This window comes from Haemaphysalis longicornis, unplaced genomic scaffold (genome assembly GCF_048455015.1).
Source record: "Haemaphysalis longicornis isolate Haplotype H1 unplaced genomic scaffold, Haemaphysalis longicornis Haplotype H1 scaffold_8, whole genome shotgun sequence".
NCBI lineage: Eukaryota > Metazoa > Arthropoda > Arachnida > Ixodida > Ixodidae > Haemaphysalis > Haemaphysalis longicornis.
This window is the reverse complement of record NW_027526445.1, coordinates 132608547-132621179: the sequence shown is the minus strand read 5'-3', so window position 1 is coordinate 132621179 and position 12633 is coordinate 132608547. Positions and strand designations below refer to the sequence as shown.

Here is a 12633-nt window from a genome sequence, read left to right as displayed (position 1 = left end):
ACACGAGGACGCGGGTTTGATTCCCAGCTACGGAGGCTGCTATTCTGATGGAGGCGAAAAGCAAAAATGCCCATGCGTACGAGATTTCGGCACACGTTAAAGATCCCCTGCACGTGGTCAGAATTAGTCCGGAGCCCTCCACTACAGTGTACCTCATCGCCTGTGTTGTGTCAGTGCGTTAAACCTTACGATCAATCAAAAACTCTTGTGACTTTGTGTTTTGCATCTTTTAATTGCTACACACATTCGATCCGACATCCGAAGGCGGTTTTTACCTTATTTGTAATCAATTCGTATTTAAAAATTTCAGTATTTGCACACCCCTACCACTAACACAAACTCCTTGTCTGAAAGATCACTTGCATCTCACTGCTCTGATTACGCCTGCCATTTTGATTCTTGGCCCAGTTGAAGCGCTAGTTTGTGTCCCTTCTGCCTGTCCTCTGTTGCTTGTGCGCTCTTTAAGGGGGGACGCGGCTTTCAACTTCGGAAAAATGACCAAAACATCGTTTTTTTGAAACCCACATATTCGGCTTCTATGTTTCCTATTCTGTGCGTCTGCAAAGTTTTTACGCTGAAAAGCGTCGCAAAGTGGCATAAAAAAATACTTTTGTCAGGCGCGGTGACAAACTATCAGCGCAAAAGGGCGAAAAAACGGCAATTTTCGGAGCGCTCTATCTCCGCAACGGTGCCACCGGGCGCGGCCATTTTGATATGGTTAGATCGGCCGAGCGATCGTCTTTCCCGTTCCGCTCGTCTCTTTTATCTTCGTTCGTTCACAAACGCACAAACGGCAGAAAAGAAACGACGCACAAACGAAGCTAGAAATAGATGCTGAAGCGCTATTGGTCCTCCGGTCGGGGCGCAGAACATCGACCCTCCTGATTGGATGTCGCGGGCGCAACGCAAGATGGCGGCCGCCTGAGCTGCGTAGCGAGCGGATTGTGTTCATTTTCGCCGCTTCGCTCGGCCGAGTTTCTGTTCAATCTGTGGTATTCAACACGGACGTTATCGCGATGGGAATGCCAGAGATAACGAGCCAGATTACGGGAAGTTGTGTGGCTCGAAAGGCGGCGGTCATCGAACGCTTCGTGGTGCGCGTGACTCTACCGTCGCCAGACCCCGGAGGGTGACGCGGTGTGCGCGCTTGCGATAGCGGTTCGTGAAGTGAACTTTTAGTCGGATTTGCGATGTTTACACGCTTAGTTATTGCTGTGTTTCGACTGTGGGCTCGCTAGCCTTGAGAAAGAAACGGTCGACGCGTCAAACGCTGCGGCGCGCACGGCATAGCCGACGCGCATTGGAGCATCACATGACTGGGCAACCGGTTACGATTGAACGCCAGTAGTTGTAATTAACGCCTGCGACGTTAGATTTAATCTTAAAAGCGACCTGACCAGCCATATCAGGTATAATCAAAGTTCGATATGTCGCGGTAAGCGTGCGCTGCGATGCGCGCGAGCCATATCGCCTTTCTTGCGCAACGTTTCCCGTGCACTTGTAATTCTCATGCAAACAGGTTTGAGTTAGTAATATAGGAATAAAAATATGCTGTCTGCGTTAAAAATGTACGTTACTGTGGCAGCATTTAACAGTGATTTTTTTAGGGAAATTATTGATACCATTGCTTAGGGTAGAGTGTACTAGTACACTCTACTCAGGGCATACTGGCTGTGCTGCGAGAAATATTGGATGCCTTGAATGTCAAAAGTAGTAAAAAAATATGCTGTTGCATTGAAGTTGGGAGTTATGCAGAATACTCTACCAAGCTTCAAAGTAGCTCATTTTCATCCTTGTGGTATGCAAACTTTTGTCAATGAACACCTGCACGTATGAGTACTAAGTTGCTGTGCCAGGCAAGATAAAACATTAAAAAAGCCAAAAATGTTAAAATTAAGTAAAAAAAATGCTTAACTTGTTGCCATGGTGACAACACTGCAAAAGGAGGTTGTCCAGTGTGATACAGCCAACCAACTAACCTACTTTGCATTGAAAGCCCATTGAAACCCATCTCCCCTCCGTTTGGTTTGCAAAGGGGGGTATGTACTCTTCACGGAGGAGCTGAAAATGATGTTTTCTGGAAAGAGAAAGGCTGTAAAAGGCACTCCAATTTCAAGGCAAGGCCTTCCAGAAGCCCCATGTTCAAAAGGACATGAAAGGCTGCAACTGTGACGAATTTTGATATGTGAAACCTATGTTGCAACTTCGGAAGCCGTTTTCTCAAAACAGTTTTTTTTGCCACCTGTGTCGCTTGTCCCAGGGATTTCTTCGTGACCGCTGGGTCTATTTTGATTCCGTTTCTTGCATTACATTCCTTGATGAACTGTTCAGGTCGTGACACTTTTGGTTTTCCAGATTTGTTTTTTGTGATTTTTTTTATTCAAATAATCGTTCACAGTTGACATGTCTGTTGCACATAAACCTCTAAAAAATGAAAACTAAAAAACATTGTGTTGTAAAAAAAAAATTCTAAAACTGTCACGACCTCGTCCATTCATTTGGGAATGCAAAGCACTTCGAACAAGTTTTCTATCGTGTTTTATAAGCCGCTCAAGCTCGGTACAAGCGGAACAGAAAGAAAATTTCATACATAAAAAAGTTTTCAAAATATTACGTTGAAATTTTTATGGTGATATAACAGAAGCATTTCCAGTTGCTGTGCCAATTTTCATCAAAATCCACAAAGAAATAAAAAAGTTGATTTTGAAAGCCACGTCCCCCCTTAACGTTCCCAGTATGTAGTAGCAACTAGTTCAGCTTTTGGTGTCGTAGCTCACGAATGAGAACCAGAAACTGTTAGCACAGTTTCAGTTTCAGCTTGGCAAGGGCCGCACTCAATCAGCTTTTCTAGGCAGAGGAACGAGGATTCGCTTCGATTCTCAGAACGCCTAGCTTACCAAAAGGTGCTTGAAGAGCAAGTACAGCCTATTCTTACTCCAGCGAAATTCTTTAAATTATTGTTTGGGTTTTTTAAGCATGCTGCAGCCAAAGGATCCAATTCAACCACACCATTCTAACTGGAACGTGAACGATACACGGCGTGCACCAACGGATATGCGAGAAAATACGAAAAAGACTGTTGGAGAGCAAAGTACTTTCCCTGCGTGTCGACAAATTGCTTACTGGATCATTTTGCGCGTTTGGCTTTCTTGCACAGGTTCAAGGACGATTTGCAAGGCCCAACCCCAGAGGCGTGTAGCACCTGCTGAAATTGGATGCCCATACGTGCTGCGGGCCAGAACAGACTTTTCCGAACTACAAGTAGGCTTCACGAACGCGTGCATACACCACAAAGAAGAACAGTTTTGCCCCCCTGCAGAAATGGTCAATTGATGGTGCGTGCACTTGTATTTGAGAACTGCAGAAGGAACACATGGCCATCATTTTTTTTCCCCTTCTCCTCACTGCGAAGGCAACTAAACTAGGCTCTAAATAGGGTCACCCGGCCAGCGTGCCAGTGAAAACGCTGCTGAAACAGGGCAGTCATGGGGACAGTCCCGGTGTTCAGTGGTATGTGCACACTGCGACCAAGTTTGCACCGACCGAGCGCTGCGTTTGTGCGAAACCTTTCTGTGGTCACACTGACTGAACGCTGCCTTTGTGCCTTTGTTTCACGCTTCCATGCCACCCAAAAGAAGAAGGAGGAGGAGGAGAAACCCACCCGCGGCCAGACTTTGGCGACTCGGGTCCGCTGGAGGCCACCTTGCTGGGGCTGTTGCCATTGGTCGAACCCTGCTTGTCCCAGCCCCTCCGGGAGTCTGTCAACGACTCTGCCTCCTGGTGCGGGCAGCGCCAGAAAGAGCAAAGGGGGGGGACAGAGAAGGACATAATTAGAAGAGGCTCGCAAGATGACAATACGCAGGAACAATGCAACCTCAGAATGACCGACCACACATCGTGTCATTCTCGCCGACAGCTCCCCAATAAAAACCAGAGAAGGCACGAGCACTGGATTAAAAAAAAATGCAGGTCAACCAGGGCTAAAGGAATACCACTTTCCCCCGCATTGCTGCCTGGAGCCCTGCGAACACACTGGACTAGCACTGGGGCAGGTAGCGGCATTACTTGAAAGAGCACAGCTACACTTTCAATTCAACTAGGAGTACGGGTAAGGTATGTAAAGACCGACGCGGCAATTACACAATTCTACACATCTGTGCATTGAACTTAACTATTAGGTGCACTCGTACAATATGACAAAGTCAAAACAGAAATCAGTTTGTGTTTTTCTTGCATAGTTTACGATTCATGAATGCATTCTAGTAACTATAGGATGACCACTAGTGACGGAATTACGCGATAACTTATCTGTTCTACTGTCTACACAAAGGTGTATCCTGTGCAAGTAAAAAAAAAAAAAAAAAAAAAGGAGACAGAACAGGTTATCAGGGCAGGCACATTTACGACATGTGAAAAAGTGCACGAAATGTAACAATTTTTTGCTGATGGTTGCCGAGGCGTCAAAAATAAATGACCTGCATTACTGCTTGCAATACATCCCTGTAAATCCGGCTGATTGAAAATTCAAGAACATCTACTCCTCATTACTTTTGTAAACTAGTTAGCGAAACGCATTCCTTAACTGGAAACTATAAAAGTTAGTTGCACACTTTTTTTTTTGCTTTCAGTGTAATAACAAACTGTACTAGTGCACTAAGTTTGATTAGATCTGGTACACATAACAAGAGTTAGGTTTTGGAAGTGAAGTTTTAGTACACTCAGTTTTAAAGTACTAATATAGGGCAATAAAGAAAAGAATTCAAGATGTGGATTCACAGTTTGCCTACCTCGAGGTCTAAGAAGCTCTGCAAGCTCTGTAAAGCCAACAAGAGAGACATGCGAACCAAGGAACAAACCAAGGTCTCCGAGCATGCATGACTGCCATGCATAAGCATGACAGCACTTTGTCAAAAAGTTGCAAAAAAAAAAAAAAAAAAAAAAAAAAAAGACCCTACATCACAAATATGCTTACAACATACATAGTAGACTGAAAGACTTGCAAAAACTAGCTAGTGCTCTCAGCTTAAAACTCAAACACGGCTGACTGCACAAATGCGTTACAAGTAAGCCATCAATTTGCGAGCACATTGCAAGCTGCCAGAAACTGCAGCCCACACAAAGAAATGCGACATTCCACTTGTTTAAACCAGAATGCCCAATATTTACAAGTTCAGCGATATTCTCGGATACTATTCTGAGACTTTACAGCCCAAAGGAACGCCTAGGGCTAACAAGTCTATCAGTTACAAAGCGCTATCGCACAGCCGTTGAAGAGCTTACATCCACCTAAAAAAAAAAAAAAAAATCGATGGTGCCACTGTTAATTGTAGTCACACTAGTATTTGGATCAAAAATTGAAGTGTGCTGATAGCTAAACAACAGCCAAATTGGCTGCTAGTAGGAGACAAACCAGCACAATTGGAATTGGTAACACAAGAGCAAGGAAAAGTTGGCGGGAAGCCCGTACCTGGCTTTGGCTGCTGTTTTCCACTTGTGCTCGTCTGTGGGTTGGCAACCATGAGGGGGGGGGGGGGGGGGGGGCGTTGGAAGAAAAAGAAATGGATTTAGGAGGAATTATTGGTGTTAGCAGTTGCTACTAACTAAGCCTGGTGACACGTCAAGCACCGGCCAAATCGAAAGGAAGCTTCTATCAAAAAAAAAAAAAAAAAAAAAGGGGGGGCAAAAAAGGCAGACAGAGAGGGGATGATGAGAACTGTGCGAATGAAACACAAACAAGAATGCCAGGGAGGGGAAAGATGCAGGAGGCTCGTTGGCAGGCTATTGTTTGACTTTTAAAGACTGTTCGCCAGATCCGGAAAATACTTTCATCATTAGGAAGCCTAAAACACAGCTGACGCGTGAAATTGTTGAATCTGAACGAATATTCATAAGGGCATGCGAATATCGAATACCAACTTTCGAATTGAATATCGAATCGAATTTGGAAAAAAAAGACGAATATTAAATCGAATATAGAATATCATTTTTTTCAGAAGCCTCGACTTCTCACAGGTTTTTCAGCAAAAACAGAAGCTGCTTCGCATGTTTGGGAGCCACGTCGTTCTTTGTCAACCCGAAGAACAGACTTTTCAGCCCTCATTTAAAGCAATCCAGTTGCCAAACCACTACGAGGCGGTACTTCAGCAATCTGGAGCGGGCACAATACGCGTTTGAAGAACGACTCGCACCGGATTTGCTGTACTGCAATCTTAGGCAACGACTAGACAGCGCCTCGTAACTCCGAGGCGAGCACTTTGCAGGCAGGAACAATAGGAAGCAAAAACACGGCACAACCACAATCACGGTCCACAATGAGGCACTCGTTTGGAAGCTAGCACATCGGAAGCGTGAAGCGTGACCGGTACATCGTGGAAGAAAAGCTCGCACCACAGTGGTCACGCATGAGCGTGCACCGTCTCCCGTGGTCTCAAAAACAAACAAACAAACAAACAAAAAGCAACACACACACGCTAACTGCATTTAAAAAAGCCAGAAAAGGGAGGCGCTGTCCGAAGCAGCAAAAGCAGCGGCGACTGCTGCTCACCTCTTGGCCAGGGTGCCCCTCATCTCGTCCATCATGCTGGCCATGCCCATCATGGGCACGTTGCCACTGTTGCCCCCCTGGGACTTCTTCAGGGTGTCCGTGCCCTCGTAGATCTGCACGCGCACGCAGACAAAGCAGCGCTCACTACGACAACGATAATTTCATCCCAAGCAATGGAAGTGTTTGGGCCTGTTGGTTCATACTTCACACAAAAAACAGCGCTCAAGACGGGACAGAAGGAAGAAGGCTACACACACAGCGCTGACTACCAACAAAGTGTTCATTTGCCGCTCAGCAATATAAACGAAAAGGTTACAGCAAGATAAGTGCGGAAAGAATCCAGAAACAAGAATGATTACAAAAAGTTTAAAAGTATAGACAAGAAAGAGCATCTTCGGGCAGTCATATCACTAGTTCGATCATTTCGCTTCGTCTTCAATAAACGCTATCTCTTTTGCAGACAAAGCAACAGAAGGGGTGCTTACGCAATCATCGCCTCCCTTATAAATCGTGTATGCTTCCAGCAGCTCACACGTGCGCGGATCTCTGTAGTGCTTAATCACTTTACACTGATCAAATATAGGAGTGCACTTGCAGGACGACACGTGCGAGTGGACCCAGCCACCGGATTTGGCTTTGACATTGGACGCGTGCTCCATAAGCCGTACGTTCAGTCACCGTCCAGTTTGGCCTACATACTGGCGGTCACAGTCCAGAGGAAAGGAGTAAACCCCGCCGGCCCTGCACTTGGTGAAGGGTCGCACGTGATTTATGTCACAATCTCTACGGGAAGGCGAACCATCATTAACTCGCGCACACATCTTGCTGAGTTTGTTGGGGGCCGAGAAAACCAGGCGCACACCTGCTCTTCCCACAACCTTCTTCAGCCTGTGGCTAACACCATGAATGTAAGGCATCACAGCAGTCTTGTCACTGTCCCTTGCAAGTTCCTGTATACACGAAGGAGTGCGCAGTTCCCGCCAAATCTTGTTGCCCACGCTCTGGAGGACGGAATTAGGGAACCCAGCTGAAAGCAACCGGTTTACCTGCGCCTGAAAGCTGTCACTAATGCGATGGGGGCACGACCGGTGCAAGGCATTTTTCAAAGCTGCCGTGGCGACACTGCGTTTCACTAACTTTGAGTGAGCAGACGTGAAAGGCAGCAATGCCTTCTTTGATCTTGGTGCGTAGCTCCAGCATAAGTGTCAATCAGCGCTGCGTGTGTAGCCTTCTTCCTTCTGTCCCGTCTTGAGCGCTGTTTTTTGTGTGAAATTTCATCCCGTGAGGTGGGGCAGGGAGAAGGCACTGGCAGATACTATATCACTCCCGTCTACGAGAATCCGCGAATATACTGTGTTCATACGAGTTACCACACTCTGGCCACACCGTGCTCAATGGGTCTATGTTTCCCTGCCCTAAATATGGGACAATCAGGTGCCCACCGAGCCGCTACTGCCAGCAAGAGCTAATATTATAGTCTACACACAAGGTGGGTAGTATTGGCATAAATGAGCCCGACAAGTATTTTAGGCGACTCTTTTCTTCTTCTTCTCCCTTAGGTAGCTGGCTCCAATAGGCGGTGACAGTGTCACTGTGCCTACCACTTGACAAAATGCTCAAGAAAGGCACAGTGGCTCAATTCAGAGATATCAAACTGGGCTTCGGGTTTCACGGCCTCTTCCACACAGTTAGAGCCACATTGAAATGACCCAAGCAACGATGCTACTGACCCAACATTCGCAAAGTTGTGCAATAAAAAAAAATTCTTTTGCTGCTATGCGTTCATAGTGCACACTGTACACATGACCTCAGAGATCTTACTCTTCAGAAAATGTTTTGCATTCCTTGACTGCTATCCTTTTCTACACAACATTATTATTTTCAATATTATTTTCCACACAATATTATTTTCTACACAATTTATTTTCACCCATTTTTTATTTCCCTTCCTTTTTTTTTTTGCCTTTTTGTATGCCTTATATTTATGTACCCAGTGCAACACCCGAGATGGCCCAGCGCTGTTGGTGAGCACTTCAAATAAATAAATAAATGGCCTGTTCAGTCCGGCAATGAAGTAAGCAATGGCTGTGGACGGCCTGAGGTTAACTTTTAATCTACGGACGACGACATTTGTTTACAATACAAAACTTACCAATTAACGAACATACATAATTTACAAGAAAACAGAAAAGTATTTAAATGTACTTAGCTAAACATATTTAACTCACAAGGGTCTCCCCGGCATCTGCTCTCTTTCGATCAACCCCCCAAAACACCAAACACTTCCGTTTTATTACACAAACACCACGCCTCCAAAGGCACGGTGTTCGTGCGGAGGACCTACTAATAATACACTCTAGACCTCTGATTGGCCACAACATCATTCACCAAATCATGCACACATGATCACGAGAAAAAGCAACTCCAAGTGCTGGCCATCGACCTTCAAGACGTCTCTCTAAAGTTTGTTCACACGATGCGCGCCAAAATTATGCCACACGCTGATGAAATTCCCGCATTTGTCAACACGCCACGCGCATAACAAAAGGAACTGTCAGTCCCTCGTCACGTACTACCGCCGTTGTGGCGACACTCTGGACCCATAACCAATTGGGAACTCACTGCGTACATTGGACTCAAACTCCTGACGCAGCGGCGCGCCTTTCTCTATTCATCTCTGGTCCCACGATTGACCTCGCAGAGAGCATAACCGCGCCGACCAGGACGCACCCACGCTTCGCACGCACTAATGCGGTAATTACTCCCGACACTACAGAAAGACGGAAACCCCATTGTATGTCAAACTAAATATCAGTGATTGCACACTATTCTCTGCGCTGTTAACAACTGCCTCGAATGGGCAGCAGCTCCAGCGGTGCGCATTGCGCACAGGCGCCGTATGCCTCCTCCCTGACAGCGGCGACCCTCGCGGCAGCTTTTGTCCCCGTATCAAACTGCGGCCGGAGTTTCGGGACCCGAAAAGCATTGAGGGATTCTGGTAATGAAAACCCCTATTTTAATTAAACTCCAAATCACGTGCTTTAATACGTTCTACACCATACCCAAGCACCACAGTATCTGCCTATGGCACCCAGAATCAAGCTCGCTAGAAAAAAATAATAATAATAAAAAAAAACACAAATCATACGGGAAAAATGTACAACAACGTGAGCCATTGCTTACTGATCGTAGTAGATATTCCTGCAAGACAAGAAGAAAAAGAAAGATGTCGTAAAACGCGTTTATTTTTGCGAACTACATGGCCTCCTCTGATGTAATGGTTCAGTCCGCGAAATCAACGTGAACACACGGACAGTGCCAACTTCTCCTGTACTACAGTTGAACCCCTTTATAAGAGAGACGTACCGGGGAGCAGTTTCTGTCTCTTATATGAGATTTCTCTTATAAGCAGGGAACCATGTTTTCACTTACTAATCAGACCCTAGTTCAATGTGGGCACCGTGTGACTAAAATAAGCTCAAAAGAACGCTACAGCGTGTTTCAAAAGATTCATTCTAATTTATGTTTGGCCCCAGAATTTATGAAACTTTGTTTGCTTCATGAGTGTATTTACACTGTTTTTTACAACCTGTTCTAGAAGCTTTTTTCCTTTCCTTGCTTGTGGAAGATGAATCGTCGATTACGAGTTCACAAGCCTGATGAATAGCTAGAGCGCACAGCTTCTTCCGCTGTGTGCTCAGGCTATTCATTACGATTGCAGGACTCAACATCTGCAGTGCTTCTTGATTGGGAGCTACGCGAGTGGGAGAGCCCGCATGTGCTATCGCGCTCCATCCAATGGATGGCAGTAAGCTTCAACCACTTCTGTCAGTTGCATTTCCATTGGCAGGGCTTCTCATTGTCATTTTATAGCTGACTGAACCACTTTGTGTTTGCTGAAGTTATAATAGCGACTGCAGGTGTCTGTCGTCCACCTGTGTTTCCACAATGGAAGCAACTGCAATTAGTGACGGGTAGCGCTGCATCTGAAGTTAAAATGTCTGTTACAAGCGAGATTATTGATTAAACTTCAAGGATGACTTGTCCCTTATAACCATCTTCTACATCCAATGTCTGTTATAAAAGAGGTCGATTTAATGGGAAAGATAGGGCAGCCAACCATGTGGGTGAATACTGTCTCTTATACCCATTTGTCTCTTACATCAGTGTCTCTTATAACGAGGTTCAACTGTATTAGGAACTGAATGCTATCACGAGCTTTATCGTGGACAACCATGCATGGTAACCCTTACCATTTGCTGGGTGAAAGAAAAGAAAAGGAAAGAAGAAAAGGAAAACGCTGCATGTGTGAGAGCAAGAAAAATGCATTGTCAATCTCGTGCCACAACTGTTAAAGGAACGGAAGCACGGGTCATGGGTGGTGAGCAATCCTTTCATGGGCAGATGGAAGTGGTATTAAATGACGGTGATATTAGGAGGCAGCAGCCAATAGCCACCTCTTTCTTCTCTAACTATTTTTAACATCGTCACGGCCACACGATAAACATGGTTAACTTAATGTGAGGAGTCAACAGTTTTCGGCGGTTATCCAGCACCCCCTGTACTCCTTGTAGCAAATGGCAAAAAAGTCTAGTTCAAGGTCATCTCAACTGTCCATTATAATTCCAATCAATGTTAAGCCCGCATCAGCCACACCAGAGTAGTCCATACTTCTGCTTCCATCGATGCTTGGAGAGCCTGCGATAACTACACTTTGTGGAACCTTGTGGAATTGTGGAGGGAGCCAGTGAAATCAGTTTTTTTTTATTGCAGTATCTTCCAGACAAATCCACTGTTCCTTGATTGGTGCGACCTCTTGAAGAGTTACTTCAGCTGGGTATGCACTGCTTGCAACACTTCCTCCTGCTGGAGAATGTACTCGTAGAAGTTGCCGCATTACTATCGAGGTTCAATGATGACATTATGTTGTCATCGTTATGTTGTCATCATCATCGATAGTTCATACTATCGATGATGATGACAACAGGTGCTGCCGACCTCTGCCATGGCTCTAGGGCAGCGGCAACAGTGTCGCCCTGATTTCCAGCTTGCAATGGCTTGCAAGCTAAAGTGGCTAAAGTCCCTGCAAGCAACCGCTAGCCACCGAAACATTGCTTCTTGTATGCAATTCGTGCTCACTTCACGTTCCATAGCCTGACACGCATTGTTGGGCGTGCGTTGGATCACATTAAAATTTATAACTGCCTGATCCGGAACAAATTTGCGACGGCACGGGACTCTGGACGCTGTATCAAAAGTCGGGAGAGTCCTGAAAAATCCGGGACGGTAGGTAACCCTAAGTCCCGCCCACACGCCATGCGCGGATTGGCGCATCGCGCGCTAGCCTCGTTCGCAGGAGCCTAGCGTGCCTCGAAAAGGGCACCTTTGATAAGTGCGCCTTAACTCTTTCGCTACCGCGCCTATCAAAATCGATCAATTTGATCGATACTTTTGGGAGCGCCTTTTCATAGCGTTCCAGGCGTTTCTCGAACAAGTAAAGCTGTTCGGAGTTAGATCAGAAAATGGCCTTTCAAAATCAGTTTTGTTTTCATTTTTGCAACGGAAACGTGATTTTTGACACGCTTTTGAATCACCTGGTTGTGGAAAAGGGGCGTGGTCATCGCGCCTCAAGGCTACCAACGAAGAATGCGTGCAACTCGTAATTACTCTGCACCAGCGCTTGTTTTTTGCTATCAGGGCAAGAATGGGGAACTAGCAAACGATTTTCAATCGTCAGGTTCACGCTCTGACAGTAATAATCCCAGAAATCAGCTGAAAATGTCAAGCAGTGCCTGGTTGCAAAGCTACTTTATGATTTTAGGCAGTTTTATTGCCTTTGCGCAAGTTGTCCTAAGTACTCTGGTAGTTCTACTTACCCCAGGACCATTCCCAAACAGTTTACAACAGTTTCGGTTTCGTTTCTGCATCGCGAAATTCATATTTAGCGCAACTACGCAGTTACCCAACTTCAAGGCTAACTGCCATGGCGCCTGAAGCGTCCGCGACTGATCCTCGAACAAAGCACGCCGCTCCTCATTTCCCCCCACCCTAACCCGATTTCTGCGATAAGAACTTCAGATGCAAGTCAA

At 45.7% G+C, this 12633-nt stretch overlaps 1 protein-coding gene across 6 annotated transcripts in view; it reads right to left on the bottom strand.

Moving 5' to 3' along the window:
- Positions 1–12633, bottom strand: part of Ena (ENAH actin regulator enabled) — a 119934-nt gene that overhangs the window by 6441 nt on the left and 100860 nt on the right. For all 6 annotated transcript variants that reach the window (XM_077680401.1, XM_077680400.1, XM_077680403.1 and 3 more), the window contains 3 exons: positions 6545–6657; positions 5468–5501; positions 3662–3777 (listed from right to left, as the gene is read on the bottom strand). In XM_077680401.1, the coding sequence (XP_077536527.1) occupies positions 3662–3777; positions 5468–5501; positions 6545–6657 (263 nt within the window). The remainder of the gene's footprint in view (positions 1–3661; positions 3778–5467; positions 5502–6544; positions 6658–12633) is intronic.